The sequence below is a fragment of the Odontomachus brunneus genome, unplaced genomic scaffold (assembly GCF_010583005.1).
Source record: "Odontomachus brunneus isolate Ranch 3 - 2012 unplaced genomic scaffold, Obru_v1 Obru_scaffold_101, whole genome shotgun sequence".
NCBI lineage: Eukaryota > Metazoa > Arthropoda > Insecta > Hymenoptera > Formicidae > Odontomachus > Odontomachus brunneus.
In genome coordinates this window covers 298437-316899 of record NW_022639551.1, presented here as the reverse complement: position 1 = coordinate 316899, position 18463 = coordinate 298437, and the positions used below count along the sequence as shown (strand labels likewise).

At 38.2% G+C, this 18463-nt stretch overlaps 1 protein-coding gene across 2 annotated transcripts in view; it reads right to left on the bottom strand.

The window, feature by feature from the left end:
• The window catches only part of LOC116848835 (transcriptional activator cubitus interruptus), a 187262-nt gene that overhangs the window by 47969 nt on the left and 120830 nt on the right, over positions 1-18463 (bottom strand). The window contains exon 1 of one of the 2 annotated variants that reach the window (XM_032825355.1): positions 16594-16640. The exons of the other annotated variant lie outside the window; for it this stretch is intronic. Within the exon in view, the coding sequence (XP_032681246.1) occupies positions 16594-16625 (32 nt within the window). The 5' untranslated portion in view covers positions 16626-16640. Of the gene's footprint in view, positions 1-16593; positions 16641-18463 lie in introns of those variants that run through there. 2 annotated transcript variants of the gene reach the window in all.

The window sequence follows — 18463 nt, the reverse complement described above, 5'->3', positions numbered from 1 at the left end:
AACTTAGCACAACCTAACACAATAAAAAAAATTTCGAAAATCGAAAAGTGGGGGCTACCAAAAAACGATTTTTTTCCATTTTTCTTGCTCATTTTTCGTATTAAAAATTTATAATTCGAGCACAATGTAGCACAAATCTAGTACAAATCAACTGTCAAAATGATTAAATTCGAAAAGTGGGGGGCTAACTTCATACAAGCGATTTCGCAAGCTCTCTTGTGCGCGCGGCCGTGCGAGAAAAATGACGCGATCAATATAATGACTGATACGCGGCTCCGCGCCAAAACAACAGACAAGGCCGCGAAAACATCGGCGTCGCGCAGAACGAGCTCGACACGTCGGGGAAACTCGATTGCAATCGGGCAGAACCTCGTTAATCAAGGTATTTACACGCGAGATCGGTCGCCGGTCTATCGATATGCGAGCCGTCGTCGCGGATCGATCGAAGCCGCGCCTTCGTTGAAAATCCGGCCTAACGGCGCTATATGCTCGCTCGCAGTGTTATTTATAGGCTATTCGAACGCGCCGGGTAGCTCGCGCGTCTCGCGTACGTGCGTTTAATTCATTTAAGCCGGACATTCGTCCTCGGATACTTTGCGGAGGACAGGCCGTGCCGGCCGTAAGTTACGCTGCAAATTAGCGATCCGCGCGATTAGCACGTCGGTGCGTGGCTCTTCTGTGAGATTTAAGTATCACCGAAGGGGCCGAAAAGCGTTTACGTTTGCCCTCCCCCCCTCTCCCCTCCCCTCCTTCTCGCCGTCCCGCTGCTCCTCTCGTTCTTTGACGGCGCACGATTTGCGCGATCGTCTTGCATTTGCATCAACGATGAGACGACGAGATAATCTGGCGCTTCTTGTGGAAAATCGCGCGGCTCGTAGATCGTCGTTATCGAGTGCATAAGTAGTAATTAGTGGTAATTAGTGGTCGAGCCAATTGGACGATGCGATTGGAATTTATTCGCCTACACGCGACATCGGCATACATTCGAGTGAGTCTACTGGTATACTATCCAAGTTTCTCGGAGCCGGATTTCACTCGGAACGTGCGAGAGATGGCGGTATTTTCACACGGAGAAAAATAATTTTGCTCTTTTAGCAAAGTTGCCGTTGCCACTGCATATTCGTAGTGGCATCCAATAAATTCAATGTACGTAACTAATTTTACAAATTATTCGTTATCAGAGCAGAAGTAGTTTTGTTGCTAGGATAGAAAAAATTTGCTGAGTCTATTTATTCTAAGAATCACGTTAATTTGCTATTGATGCAAAATAATGTATCCTTAGCAAATTTATTTGCTATCGGAGCAAAACTGCAAATATTTGTATAAATCCATTATGGTTCTTATAGCAAAATAATTTGTAGATTCAGCGAATTATATCCAGCAAATAGTGATTAGTACTCTTAGCAAATCTTTTTGCTGTCCATATAATAACGAAAAGATTTTGCTAGGCCAGCAAAAAATTTGCTGGGTCAACAAATTATTTTTCTCCGTGTAGAGTTCTTTTTTGCGTGTTTTATTTTACTATTTCTTTTAGAGAATTTTCGCTTCTTTTGAGTGAGATTTCACTGTAAGAAATTGGTAAAGTAGGAAATCTAAAATAATTTGCTGGTCCAGCAAATTTTCTGCTGGTCTAGCAAAATTTTTTTGTTATTATATGGACAGCAACAAATTTTGCTAAAAGTACTGCCAAATCACTATTTGCTGGATATAATTTGTAGATTCAGCAAATTATATCCAGCAAATAGTGATTAGTACTTTTAGCAAAATTTTTTGCTGTCCATATAATAACGAAAAGATTTTGCTAGACCAATAGAAAATTTGCTGGGCCAGCAAATTATTTTTCTCCGTGCACTCGAAGCAATAGCCGAAATCACTGCCACTCGGAATCACAAGAGTGAATGTTTTATTCACAGATCCAAAGTAAATTCTTAATCCACACGATTGAATGTTTCAATCGATTGGAGGAGTCACTTGAATTCATATTATTTGTCATTCTATGTTAAATGGAATTTAAGACAAAATGAATTCTTAACCCTCTACACGGAGAAAAATAATTTTCTGGCCCAGCAAATTTTCTGCTGGCCTAGCAAAATCCTTTCGTTATTATATGGACAGCAAAAAGATTTGCTAAGAGTACTAATCACTATTTGCTGGATATAATTCGCTGAATCTACAAATTATTTTGCTATAAGAACCATGATGGATTTATACAAACAGTTGCAATTTTGCTCCGATAGCAAATAAATTTGCTAAAGATATTATATTTGCATCAATAACGTGATTCTTAGGACAAATACACTCAACAAATTTTTTCTATCTTGGCAACGAAACTACTTCTGCTCTAATAACGAATAATTTGTAAAATTAGTTATGTCAACTAAATTTTTTTGATGTCACTACGAATATGCAGTAGCAACGATGATTTTGTTAAAAATTACTTTTACTGCCCACTGTGACTCTGAAGTCACACACAATCCAGTTTTATTATTTATCTCCAATATGAATGTTGTTCCTATGTTACCGATGTAGAAAGTCACAATGTGGCCTTTTTTAATATATTGGTTTAGTATATTGTGATAGTGACTACTCAACATAACCTCAGAGTCACAAACTTATTTTGGAAAAATAACGAATTAGAAAAGTAAAATTTAACCTTATATTTGTTGAGTATTTTAGTTTTAAATATCCTACATACATAAAAAATTGTTTAAACATGAAAAATTAACTTAGGCAGTAGAGGGTTACTATACATATAAAAGTGAATGTTTTAATTGATTTTAATCAGATGGTCAGATTTACTTCTCAATTGCGAGTGAAAATATTCACTTCACAAGTGTAGAATGCACTTTACATGACAAAAAGTCGCTTTGAATTTGAATAACTGAACTGTCACTTTACTTTTCAAGTGAAATATTTCTTCAAGACAAGAAATGTATTTAGGTATTACTGAGGGAGTCAAAAAATGTACGCGCTCCGTCGTCTCAGTATCCTTCTCGCTTTCTGATGCTTAGACATTCGATTTGAGCGACTGCCTTGTATTTGCATCGATGATAAGATGATATGATATACTGATGCTTTTTATGGAAAGTCGCATGGTAGATCATCGTTATCTGATTAACGTCTGAATAATGATTAACGATTAAGTGAATTGGATAATAAAGAATAGGAATTTGTTCGCGCGCACACGCGACACAGGCACACATACGAATGAATGTATCGCAAGATCACACCTCCAAATAGCTGTTTCCCATTTACTTGCCATTAACAGCTTCTCCACGAGTGATGCGGTCAGCAGTTTCATCGGCGGGACACATAGCCGAGCGACGTTAATGCGCTTTTTGTGTTTCCGCGAAAGAAATTTATCGCCCCACCCGTTAGATTTATCGCGGTTCTCGCGACCGGTCTCTACCTCCGCCCGCTGCGGTGGCCCTTTCGCGATCGCGAATCCATCGCGAAATGGTACTAAACTGGTTGTCACCCCGCTTGTAGAATCTATTCGGTGGATAATCGCGCAATGCGCAAACGCATATGAAGAAGAAACTTTGTTTGGATTAACGAAATTTTTGGTAAAATATGAACGAACCAGAAATTCCGGTTAAATTTATCAGATTGTGGTCTTTGCTTGAACAGAGTTTAAACTTAGGTTGTAGTTTAATCAACATTGGTAGAAACGAGCTAGACATTCCAAAAACCTAGTTTTTCTTGCGATCAGCATTACAATTAAATTTTTCGCTTATATTCTATGATTCCAAAAGAAAGTCCTTTAATAAAGTTCACAGTAATGCTCGTTTTTATCAACTTTGATTAACTTAACCGGCTAGTCATTACAACGTAATTGACACCAATCGCATCTGTCAATTCTGACTAACGAGAAAATTGTGAATATATTCACAATACTACATTTGGTGTATTTTAACGTCATTGTAACAAATTCGCTCTTAATGATTGAAATATTCACTTATATGGATTAAGTATTTACTTCAGATTTAGTCAATTCTGTTGGAATAACATCTGTCAATTATGACTAACGAGAAAATTGTGAATATATTCACAATACTGAATTTAATGTATTTTAACGTCATTGCAACAAATTCGCTCTAAATAATTGAAATATTCAATTATATGGACTAAGAATTTACTTCAGATTTAGTCAATTCTGTTGGAATAATAAGTTAAATAAGAATAACCAGATAAGTTAATCAAAGTTGGTAGAATGGGCATAAGACTTTAATTAACTTAACTGGCTAGTCATTCTAACGTAATTGACACCAATCGTATCTGTCAATTCTGACTAACGAGAAAATTGTGAATATATTCACAATACTGAATTTGATGTATTTAACGTCATTGCAACAAATTCGCTCTAAATGATTGAGATATTCAATTATGTGGACTAAGAATTTACTTCAGATTTAGTCAATTCTGTTGGAATAACTTCTGTCAATTATGACTAACGAGAAAATTGTGAATATATTCACAATACTGAATTTGTTGCAATGACGTTAAATACATCAAATTCAGTATTGTGAATATATTCACAATACTGAATTTGTTGCAATGACGTTAAATACATCAAATTCAGTATTGTGAATATATTCACAATACTGAATTTGTTGCAATGACGTTAAATACATCAAATTCAGTATTGTGAATATATTCACAATACTGAATTTGTTGCAATGACGTTAAATACATCAAATTCAGTATTGTGAATATATTCACAATACTGAATTTGTTGCAATGACGTTAAATACATCAAATTCAGTATTGTGAATATATTCACAATACTGAATTTGTTGCAATGACGTTAAATACATCAAATTCAGTATTGTGAATATATTCACAATACTGAATTTGTTGCAATGACGTTAAATACATCAAATTCAGTATTGTGAATATATTCACAATACTGAATTTGTTGCAATGACGTTAAATACATCAAATTCAGTATTGTGAATATATTCACAATACTGAATTTGTTGCAATGACGTTAAATACATCAAATTCAGTATTGTGAATATATTCACAATACTGAATTTGTTGCAATGACGTTAAATACATCAAATTCAGTATTGTGAATATATTCACAATACTGAATTTGTTGCAATGACGTTAAATACATCAAATTCAGTATTGTGAATATATTCACAATACTGAATTTGTTGCAATGACGTTAAATACATCAAATTCAGTATTGTGAATATATTCACAATACTGAATTTGTTGCAATGACGTTAAATACATCAAATTCAGTATTGTGAATATATTCACAATACTGAATTTGTTGCAATGACGTTAAATACATCAAATTCAGTATTGTGAATATATTCACAATACTGAATTTGTTGCAATGACGTTAAATACATCAAATTCAGTATTGTGAATATATTCACAATACTGAATTTGTTGCAATGACGTTAAATACATCAAATTCAGTATTGTGAATATATTCACAATACTGAATTTGTTGCAATGACGTTAAATACATCAAATTCAGTATTGTGAATATATTCACAATACTGAATTTGTTGCAATGACGTTAAATACATCAAATTCAGTATTGTGAATATATTCACAATACTGAATTTGTTGCAATGACGTTAAATACATCAAATTCAGTATTGTGAATATATTCACAATACTGAATTTGTTGCAATGACGTTAAATACATCAAATTCAGTATTGTGAATATATTCACAATACTGAATTTGTTGCAATGACGTTAAATACATCAAATTCAGTATTGTGAATATATTCACAATACTGAATTTGTTGCAATGACGTTAAATACATCAAATTCAGTATTGTGAATATATTCACAATACTGAATTTGTTGCAATGACGTTAAATACATCAAATTCAGTATTGTGAATATATTCACAATACTGAATTTGTTGCAATGACGTTAAATACATCAAATTCAGTATTGTGAATATATTCACAATACTGAATTTGTTGCAATGACGTTAAATACATCAAATTCAGTATTGTGAATATATTCACAATACTGAATTTGTTGCAATGACGTTAAATACATCAAATTCAGTATTGTGAATATATTCACAATACTGAATTTGTTGCAATGACGTTAAATACATCAAATTCAGTATTGTGAATATATTCACAATACTGAATTTGTTGCAATGACGTTAAATACATCAAATTCAGTATTGTGAATATATTCACAATACTGAATTTGTTGCAATGACGTTAAATACATCAAATTCAGTATTGTGAATATATTCACAATACTGAATTTGTTGCAATGACGTTAAATACATCAAATTCAGTATTGTGAATATATTCACAATACTGAATTTGTTGCAATGACGTTAAATACATCAAATTCAGTATTGTGAATATATTCACAATACTGAATTTGTTGCAATGACGTTAAATACATCAAATTCAGTATTGTGAATATATTCACAATACTGAATTTGTTGCAATGACGTTAAATACATCAAATTCAGTATTGTGAATATATTCACAATACTGAATTTGTTGCAATGACGTTAAATACATCAAATTCAGTATTGTGAATATATTCACAATACTGAATTTGTTGCAATGACGTTAAATACATCAAATTCAGTATTGTGAATATATTCACAATACTGAATTTGTTGCAATGACGTTAAATACATCAAATTCAGTATTGTGAATATATTCACAATACTGAATTTGTTGCAATGACGTTAAATACATCAAATTCAGTATTGTGAATATATTCACAATACTGAATTTGTTGCAATGACGTTAAATACATCAAATTCAGTATTGTGAATATATTCACAATACTGAATTTGTTGCAATGACGTTAAATACATCAAATTCAGTATTGTGAATATATTCACAATACTGAATTTGTTGCAATGACGTTAAATACATCAAATTCAGTATTGTGAATATATTCACAATACTGAATTTGTTGCAATGACGTTAAATACATCAAATTCAGTATTGTGAATATATTCACAATACTGAATTTGTTGCAATGACGTTAAATACATCAAATTCAGTATTGTGAATATATTCACAATACTGAATTTGTTGCAATGACGTTAAATACATCAAATTCAGTATTGTGAATATATTCACAATACTGAATTTGTTGCAATGACGTTAAATACATCAAATTCAGTATTGTGAATATATTCACAATACTGAATTTGTTGCAATGACGTTAAATACATCAAATTCAGTATTGTGAATATATTCACAATACTGAATTTGTTGCAATGACGTTAAATACATCAAATTCAGTATTGTGAATATATTCACAATACTGAATTTGTTGCAATGACGTTAAATACATCAAATTCAGTATTGTGAATATATTCACAATACTGAATTTGTTGCAATGACGTTAAATACATCAAATTCAGTATTGTGAATATATTCACAATACTGAATTTGTTGCAATGACGTTAAATACATCAAATTCAGTATTGTGAATATATTCACAATACTGAATTTGTTGCAATGACGTTAAATACATCAAATTCAGTATTGTGAATATATTCACAATACTGAATTTGTTGCAATGACGTTAAATACATCAAATTCAGTATTGTGAATATATTCACAATACTGAATTTGTTGCAATGACGTTAAATACATCAAATTCAGTATTGTGAATATATTCACAATACTGAATTTGTTGCAATGACGTTAAATACATCAAATTCAGTATTGTGAATATATTCACAATACTGAATTTGTTGCAATGACGTTAAATACATCAAATTCAGTATTGTGAATATATTCACAATACTGAATTTGTTGCAATGACGTTAAATACATCAAATTCAGTATTGTGAATATATTCACAATACTGAATTTGTTGCAATGACGTTAAATACATCAAATTCAGTATTGTGAATATATTCACAATACTGAATTTGTTGCAATGACGTTAAATACATCAAATTCAGTATTGTGAATATATTCACAATACTGAATTTGTTGCAATGACGTTAAATACATCAAATTCAGTATTGTGAATATATTCACAATACTGAATTTGTTGCAATGACGTTAAATACATCAAATTCAGTATTGTGAATATATTCACAATACTGAATTTGTTGCAATGACGTTAAATACATCAAATTCAGTATTGTGAATATATTCACAATACTGAATTTGTTGCAATGACGTTAAATACATCAAATTCAGTATTGTGAATATATTCACAATACTGAATTTGATATATTTTAACGTCATTGCAACAAATTCGCTCTAAATGATTGAAATATTCAATTATGTGGATTAAGAATTTACTTCAGATTTAGTCAATTCTATTGAAATAACAAGTTAAGTAAGAATAACCAGATAAGTTAACCAAAGTTGGTAGAACGGGCATAAGACTGTGAGCAAATGATTCGTTGGTCACAAGAAAAACTAGATTCTTCTAGAGTGACTAAGGAGGATGTTAACAATTGGGTTCAACTCGTAAATAATGGGACATTGTAATGCGTAATCGGTTGCGTTTGTCGCCTGGACGCTCCGGGACGCTCGCGACTCGCTCGCCAGGATTCGAGCACTGCACAAGGATGCGTCCCTTCGTGAGTTTGTACGTGCGATGCCTACCGATAATCGTCTTTCGGGTCCCGGTTGTGATGCGGCACAGCAGAAACTACGCCGTCTTTTCTTTGTACGCCCCTTCCTTTTCAGGTTTCGGTAAAATCGACATGCGAGGCAGGCAGGAGCCGCGACAGCCGACAGGACGCGCAACCAACAGGCGCCACTAACGAAGTAATTCGTGCGCAAAAATGTTACGCGACGTGCAACTTGAATTATTCATCGCTGGCTGAGCTTCGCGCGACCGACCACTGCAAATCGATCTACACCCCGATCTTGCGGAATGCTAACAGTCGTGATCGACATTTCCCGGATAGAATCTCGCTTTCTGCCTCAGCGACATTCTGACGGACGATTTGTCGGGGGTTTGGCATCGGAGCACTTGCCAACGCACTTTCTACATATCTTGGAGTGTGCAGTTCGACTCAAGAAGAGTGAACATTTGTTTATTTTGAAGCGACGGAAATATTGCCACTCAGAATTACACGAGTAAAAGTCTCATTCAAATATGAAGTAAATTCTTAATCCATACAATTAAATGTTTCAATCATTTAGAGCGAATTTGTTGGGCGAATGACGTTGAAATACATCAGATTCACTATTCACAATTTCGAGTGGAAATATTCCTTTAAGGACTCTGGGTGAAGGATTCTTTCTATATGAGTGAAAAGTTGCTGGAATAACTCGACTATCAATCTATTTTTTGAGTGGACTTTAACTTGGTATGAATATTTTATTCATACCAAGTTATATAATTTATTCATAGAAATAAATGTTCTAACTGATTAGAGAAGATCTGTCGCAAAGACGATGGAGTGCATCAGTTTCTATTTACAAATGCGAATTAAAATATTTCTTCGACGATTTAGAGTGGTTTACTTTTTGTATGAATGAAAAGTCACTTGCTATCTAATGACTCGGTTATCACGCTACTTTTCGAGTGAAATTTCATTCCCACAGAAATTTAGAAATTTAGAAAGTAGAGTCAGTGAGATGGAGCCTCAAAGATGCTCACACGATCACACGACTCTCTTCCTCCATTTCCCTCTCGTTCTCTATGCTGCAGAATACGTTTTGCCGAGTGGTTGCGGCAGTTGTGTAAATTCTAAGTGGTTGGCACGCGTTTGCCAACTGAAACATAACCGGTAACAATAGCCGTTTGCGACGCGATGTTTCCGGAAAATACGGGACGTACCGAAGTGCTACTCGCCGTGCGCCGCGTGGGAAGCATTCATCGCAGGGAGGAAAGATCGGCATTCGGAGGGCCGCAGGTAGGCGAGAGACGAATATGGTGGGTACACCGAGGGCCGTGACTAATGACTCTATTGACGGGCCGGGAGTAGTCGAAGGACGCTTATCGACACGAAGAGAAACCGACGCGGTAACCGTTGGTACATCCTCGTGCCCGTACCAGCTGCTTTCTTTCTTTATCTCATATTACCAAACTCTCCGTAAAACTCCATAAAACACTACGAAAAATGTGACATTATAGCCGTCCGTTATGCAGGTGTTTGGACTTAACTCTTTAAAGCCTACACTGTAAAAACTGATGTGTTAAATTTAACATTTCGTGTGTCCCATCATCCACTCTCATTTACGTGTAAATTCAACACAAAACAAATGTGGTAAAAAGTAAAAATTAACATTAAGTGACATTAAGTAAATTAAGTAAATTAACATTAAGTAACATTGTAATAAGTAACTATTTTTTAAAAAGTAACACGCATAATATGTAAAAAATTAGCACAAGAATTTAACACTTGAATACCGTCAGGAATCACAGTTTGTGTTAAATTAACACATGTAATAATGTTAAATTAACTAAAATAAAACGTTACTTTAATATTTGAGAGAAGTATTAATCTACGGTTCTGATGAAATGAAAATGTTAAATTGATATAATCTATATCTGATATATTAAATATGCCAATTTAACACAACCTGTGATTCTTAACAAATGTTCAAGTGTTAAATTCGTGTGTTAATTTTTTCTTCAAGTGTTAAATTCTTGTGTTAATTTTTTCCATGTTATACGTGTTAATTTTTGATACATTTGTTTTGTACTAAATTTACACATAAATGAGAGTGGATGATTTGAAATGTGTTAAATTTAACACATCAGTTTTTACAGTGTAAGTATCGATCTTACTTGAGTAAAACTTTTTTCTTTCGCTTGTCACGGACCATATCCAGCAATGGGAAGTAAATATTATTTAAACCATCCAAATCAGTCTGGAGATTCAAACTGTTATTCTGGTTTTTTATATGAATAATCTCCGAAATGAGACGCTTATGATAACTTTTTTCCACGTCTAAAATTGCCACACTGTCCCAATCAAAATCGTGGTTAAATTAGAGTCTATGCTCAAGTTATTTATCAAGTTATTTATCAAGTTTATTATTGACTCTGTATGCCACTCTAAGATTATAACCCTTTGGTAATCTGGACATGTCATAAAAAATTTGCTATATATACAGTTTAATAAAATATTTTCTCTGTACTTCAACCCGATTTTGTGAAAAACTTTCACACGAACCTCTTGGAGTGCGATTGGTAACTAGTAGTTTCACACACCTCTCAATAACTTGAAAGCTAAACTGCAACGGATAACAATTATCAAGAAGAATATGGATGACTGAAACCAGCTTTTTTGTGATACATTGGATGGGAAAGTCTAAGGGCTCGATCTGTAAGGGTCGTCACCATACCTACTTTGCTCAGAGGATGATTAGAGAAATAATTTAATACTACAAAAGAATTCTATCATCTTCAGATGTAGAGATCATTTCATTAGTTACAAAGCGTTCAAAGATAACTTAAGACGATCTTAAATATAAAATCTGACTATGAATACCGTCTTTAGATTTATTTCCTTAGCCCAGTCGAAAATATGAAGGGGTCGTTAGAAACTGATTGTGGCACACTTGGAGTGTTCAAGTTTCTGAGCTTCCTGTTTTAAAAATTTACACAATTTTGAGCGTCAATGATTCTGCTCTGAACGCAATCACAATATTGGTTTCTTCAGCGTGAAAATTGCTGTTTCACAAATTAGGACAAAGCATAAAACTCTATCTATATAGGGTGGGTTGATAGTATCACATCTATAGGATCATTACGTTGCCAATATAAAAAATTTGAAGAGAATCCAAAGTGAAAGTACATAATTATGTATAGTGGGTTTTAAAGGATTAATTGTTGCTGGGAGATAATTAACATGCCGAAGACATGTTTCTTTAAGCTGGCCCCTCCACTTCACGCGTCACGCGCGTCTCCGATCCTTTCGGATTAGTATCTCAATAATTACGTGGTAGTTTGCAAAGTGGTAGATGACTAGTTTTACTCAGTTTTACGAGTTTTCTATCCGTAAAACACGAGCGTTGCGGCGCTTGAAAGTCCAGACACCTTATATAGTATTATTATAGCTAACGTGCGTGTTGCTCTGCCCTCTCCGTGGTTTTCTACGCGTGTGCGTACGAAGAAGCTGCATCGACGGTGGTTTCTCCCGGAGCCGATGATGAAGATTTTAGTTATGCTCCGGCCTCTCTCTCTCTCTCTCTCTCTCTCTCTCTCTCTATTTCCCTCTTCCTTTCTCCCCCGGCTTCTCTGGCGCGTACGGACGGCTAGAAGAGCTACCGCTCGCGTTTTGTCACGCTTTTTAGGTAGAACGCCGCCGTAACGCCGCGCGCCTCGTGATTGCCTCGTACAATTACCTGCGAATCTGGTCGCCTCTCTTCATCTTCGCTGTCCGCTTGTCCGGACAGGCGAGAGGTGTACACCCGACTATGGCTGCTCTTAATGTGCAGCATGGCGTGTGAGCTCGCGAGCGAGCGAGCCATGACACAAAACTACGGAGCCCCGGTTTTTATCGTGACGCCACGCTTCATTCCGTCTGCCTGAAATTACGCTCGCTCTCCGATAATCTCCGCTCGCGATGCGGGATAAATGATGAGGGCCCCGCGCGCTTATGCCACCGGCGACGTTAAGAGAGAAGACGGGCGATTGCAAAATTCGGTTCGTAAGGATTCGCGACGTCTTACTTTCGTGCGGGACCCCCTTCTTCTCCCTTTCTTCTCCTCTCCTCTCCGTTCCCACGAAATCGCCGCGAGTCGCGCGCGAATTCCACGCGCCTGTAATATCCGCGCCGGTTGTTCGGGGAGACAGGTCGTTTACGACGACCGCAAGTGGCGACGTATCGTGGATGGTAAACAAAAAGGGGGAAAAAAAGGGGGGAAAGAGCACGCCTGCGAGAGAGCCCATTTTCAAGGAAGTACATTCTTCAAACGGACATTTAATTCACACGCTCCCACGATCGCGCGTTATATACATTTTCGCGCGTCCCCCTCGAATTCCTTCCCCCCGCGGTCTCGTAAGAGGACTCGCGCAAACGTCGCTGTAATCGCGCGCGTGTGCTCGCGCGAAGCAAGGTCGCCCCGAGAGCGTGAGCCTACAAGGTTCCCTCTTTCTTACCTCCTCGCCCTTTTCCTTCCCCTCGGACCCCTATCCCTTAGCGCGCGCTAATAAAATGCGCTCCGCTCGTTCGCTTCTCGCAAAGCCCTCTTTACATTTACATGCTCGGGCTGCTCGAGGCGCGCGGCTACGTGGTCGTGAGGACATCGCGCTCATGAATTTATCTCGAGTCCTCCACCACCACCACCACCACCACCAGTACCATCACCACCACTACGATATGTGTCCGGCCGAAGAGGACAGCGCGAGGGAGGGAAAGGGACGAAGCAGCGACTGGACGATCTCGGTGTCACTGGACCAGTTCCACGGGTGGCGAAGAAGGCGGGGGCAATCAGAAGTTCCAAAATTAATCGGCGGGCTCGCGAGAACTTGTCGCGTCGGTTTTAATTACGCCATATAGCGCCGCGTGCTGTCGTCTGTTGTCGGTAATTAGAATTAAGAAACGATGAATTGATACTTTTTTAAGCGACAAGGTGGAGTCATTTAAGGGTTGACCCCATTCAGTATATTTTTCAGTACACTCCATTGAGATTCTATGATATATTTGTGCAAAATGTTGCAGTGGAAAAATATTTCTTGCAAAAAAATTCGTTTCCGTTAAATTATTGTTTATTTATCCTGATAAAAATTATAATATGCAGAAGAAAAGAATACTCAAAAAAATCTCAAGTCAAATATGATTGCAACTTTTCGTTTCGCTTACGCTCCGTAATTCCATCTTGTCTTTCAACAATCAAAGAAATGTAGGCTTTAATTTCCACCCTGCGAAATAAGTAAAATATCCCACGAATTTTCACGAATACTCGCGAAACCAACAGCGTCACCGAACACCCCTCGAGCAGACTCGCGGATCAGCTCTGAAAATCGAAGCCGGCCAGGATGCGGGCTCGATGCTCGCACTTGCGCGCGCGATACCGAGCGAATTGTAAATAGTGTTGGGGGACTGTACGCGAGCTACGCGTCGGTGGCGAGCGAGCCGAGGTGGGCCTAGAGGGGGCCCGGGGCCCAGCCGGGAACGCCGGAGGGGACCGGGGGATGCGCGGGAGAAGGAAGGAGAGAAGTGTAGAGGAGAGGAGGGCGGAGAGGAGAGGAGAGGCAGAGAGTAGAATAAGAAGAAGCGGGACACAGGGCTGCCAGGCCGCCGGCGCTGGGCCGCGCGTGTATCCGCCCACGTAATCTTGATTGTCGACACACCTCCACCTCCGCCGCCTTCTACCACGAAGCGCACCAACACGGGGACGCGCGCGCGCGCGCGCGCGCGTATCACCTTCCCGACGCACCGCGATGCATACCGCGAGAGCGCGGCCAGAACCCGCGGGGCCCTATGCACGCCCGGATGCAACCTGCGCGATAGGCACACACACCAGGGGCGTATCGAGGCCTGAAAACTGCGCCGTAAAGTCGATCGCGTAATTGAATCGCCGAGATATATGTAATTGCGATCGACGGGTCGCCGGAAATGTGCGCGCACGCGTGCGCTCGCGAGCGCGACTCACCCCGAGTGCGCGCGCATGCGCCTCGTCGCCTGCCCCTTCGACTATTAAAGGCCATCGCACACAAAATTCCGTAAGAACTTAAATCGTAAGCGTAAGTAAATCGACCAATCCCAATCGAGTATTCGGCTCTTCGTAATAATGGAGAGGTTACGAAGAGCCGAGTGCTCGATTGGGATTGGTCGATTTCTTTACGCTTACGTTTTAAGTTCTTACGGAATTTTGTGTGTGATGGCCTTAAGCTAGTGGCACACGGAAAAACTTAAGCAGTGAAACGTAAGCAGTGAACACATTGACCAATCACAGTCCCTGATTCTTCTTACGGTCCAAGAATCAACGATTGTGATTGGTCAATTTGCTCACTGCTTACGTCTTGCTTAAGTTTTTCTACGTAGTCCTTATGCGACCCAGTGAGGGTGAGCCAACACGTACAGCTTCGACGTTGGATATTGGTCGATTCAAATAATCGGCGAATCAATAATTAGGAATGATCCCTTCAGCTTTTCCAGAGGAGATACGTTTCACATTGAGACGATTATAGCAGTATTTCGGGACGCTTAGTCCAAATTTACTATTCAAGTTCAAGATGATAAAAAGTTTAAATATTGGTATATTTATAAATATAAGTTTGAATTAGCTTGAATTTTTCCTGCTTAATAATTACAAATTGCATGTAAATATTTAAATTTGAGATAATAGATTTCAGATAATGACTACAAAGAGTTTCTGAACTTATTTCAACACTTATTTTCGACTATAGGTTGAAATCTGCTATTCCGTACATGCTACTGATGGCCGATATAACTGAGCAATTATATACGTAACTTTTATAGATAGTCTATTTGCCAATAAAACACGATCTCTTTTATGAATCCTATGAAAAAACTCTTCTATGAATCCTCTGAGTGAGATGGAAAAACATCTGAAGAGATGTTGCCAGTGTGATAGCTAAAAGTTGGATTTTTTAAAAGTATATATATTTTATCGCAAATAGTAAATTTAAAAGTTTACTAATTTTTAACATGTAGCCTTAACCTTTCTCTTAAAAATAAGCCAAGATAAAAGTCGATAGTACTATTCGTCTAAAAGTTGATTTTTTCGTAAGTTAATCAATCGTAAGAGTTAATCAATCGTCTTATATGTAATCACGAATAATAGTAATTGATTGGTGCAATTAATTATTCCCTTATAGAAATATCATACTAAGAATCATTGATAATTACTTATTATCCAGTATTTTTAATACTGAAAATAAGTAATTATCAATGATTCTTTGTATGATATTTCTATAAGGGTTAAACAGTGTACAATCAAATTAAACTCTCAAATCAATATAAATCATGGTTTAATTTCATTGATTATATACTAATTAATAATTTATTTTATCAGTCAATTAATGTTATACGTGGTTATATATTTGACGATTGATTCATTTGGATTGCTGATTTGCTGATTATCTCAGTCAACAAAAATTTTAGTCAGCAATGCTCAACCACAGCTTTGGGAAGTAAACCGGGCATACTTGTCCTCAGGCAGACAGGTGCATGTAAATTTGGCAACAACTTGGTTACTCAATTTCTAAAAGTTGCATCCCTTATGAGTGACTCATATGAGATCTCGCATAAAATGGCAAAATAGAAGTATGAACAAAATTATCCAAACTTGCTAAAAGCAATGTTATGTAAAAAAAATTTGAGTAATTTTTAACAAATGTATTGCTGTATCGATATGATAAAAAATGTTCATTATTGTATGCTGTAAATCTCATGGTTAATTCAACGAAGTATATTTACTCCTTCATAAGTGTAATTTAAAAAAATTATAAAGTTCCATTATCGATTGTCTTAAGACAACTCACGTCACGATAACCACAAAAGTCTATTTGCAGGTGTGAGATAATCACAATGAGGAGAGACGTTGTTGTGGAGGGCTTAGTCCGTATTTTTCGTTTGGGGGAAGCGTGTCCCTAAGAGGAGTTGTCTATACATTAAACGAGTGGGATAATTTCACCGCGAACGCTCATTTCTAGAACAGACTAACAATTACCTTTCTGCATAATAATACAATCGCCACTTCATCGAAACACTCGCCGCACTTCGTGATTTCCGCGTCTATTTTCGTATAATTTTATTATAACTCTCTCTCTCTCTCTCTCTCTCTCTCTCTCTCTCTCTCTCTCGGTGTCTTCCTTTTCTCCGGACGCTTCGCTACGTCGAGAAAGCCAAGTGTACGTTTCACTCCGTCGTTCGTCGTGTCCGACTTTGTGCGGGTGACTTCCCCCGTGCTCGCTGCAGAAAGGGAGCTTAGACAGGGAAACAAATGAGAGGCCGTGGACTATAATGACGCGGACAGCGGGAGGAGAAAGGGAAGGGGGATAAGAAATTGGATAAGAAAATAAGGCGGGTTGTGGTGTGCGCGCCCGACTGCATTTGTGCTCGCGCGCGCGCGCGCGTGTGTGTGTGTGTATGTGTATGTGCGTGTGTGCGAAAGCGCGAAAGGGACGGAAGGGAGAGCGGAGGGTGAGCAGGGGAGTGCGGGAAGGGGGGTGAGAGCGGAGCTAAGGTGGAGGATTTATGAACGACCGAAACAGGCTGCGAACCCTAGGCCCTTCGCCCGCTCCTTCTCCGACTTTTTTTACTTCGTATTTCGACCTTAGCGCGAGTAGTATACCTGGGCCCTGTCTCGCCGCGCTACGCTGCGCTGCGCTGCGCTGCGCTGCGCTGCGCTGCGCTGCGCGCACGCAAAAACACAATTTCATCCTGTCGCTCGCCGCTCTCCTCCCCCCGCGTGCACCTTCGCAGCCACCCTTACCGTCGCGACCGCCTCTCTTTAAATTTTACATTGTCTCCATCGTGGTCGTGACAAGTCGTCGTTTCGATTATGCTGTGCTCGCTCCATGGGCTCGCTGCTTTTTTGCCGCGGACCTTATACCAGAGTTGCGCCGCGGATTTCAACATTTCAAGATCGCGGACTGTTTACGTATTATTGCCCACGCGGTATACATGGTCTTTTCTGCATTGTAGACAATGCAAATGTTGTATGTAGAATATTGTAAATTATATTAACATATATACAGGAAGGAGTAATTCAATTATTATTATTGCCGTATCTGTTTTGAGTATTGATTATAATGTTTCAAAAAAATACGAAAAACTGCAGGAGATTTTCATCTCATTTAATGACAGATTGGTATATTTAACTCTCTGAGAGGAGATGAGAGTATAACCAGAGAATTCCATGAACTATAATTTGTTTTGGGAAAATAATGTTCATAAATTTACATCAGGAAGCTGGAGATTCCATCAAAGCACAAACTTAAATTAATTTTTCAAGCCATACGTTCTTAATTTATTTAAGCGACATCCATAGATTACTCATAGTCTACATAGATAATATCTCATACGTGGTTTATACTCTCTCTCTCTCTCTCTCTTTACACACAAACGTAGAATATCACCATCACAATTGACACATAAATGCCCAAACCTGCGATAGCTGACTCTCGCGGCGCGCTCGCGGGAAAAATGAACGATCTTTGTTTTCTTTCGCGTGAAATTCGACCACTGTTCGAGAGATTCGGTCAGATCTCCCTGTAAATTTGCTCCTCGATTATTCACATGGGCGTCGGTCTTCTCAGTGCGGTAAACCACGAAGCCGCGAAGAGGCCGAAGTCGCGCGATAGGCCGCCGATGGGAAGACCGGTGGCGAGAATAACGGATCATAAATTCGTAATGCGGGCATCCCACCTCTATTGAGACGGCAGCGCGGTCTCTCTTAATTAACGCGGCGTTACTCCGAGCGAAGCGGTCCAATCGAGTTCCGAGATCTAAAATCAATTTAGATCCCCGATCCGCGATAGCTCCCTCTCTCTCTCTCTCTCTCTCTCTCTCTCTCTCTCTCTCTCTCTCTCTCTCTC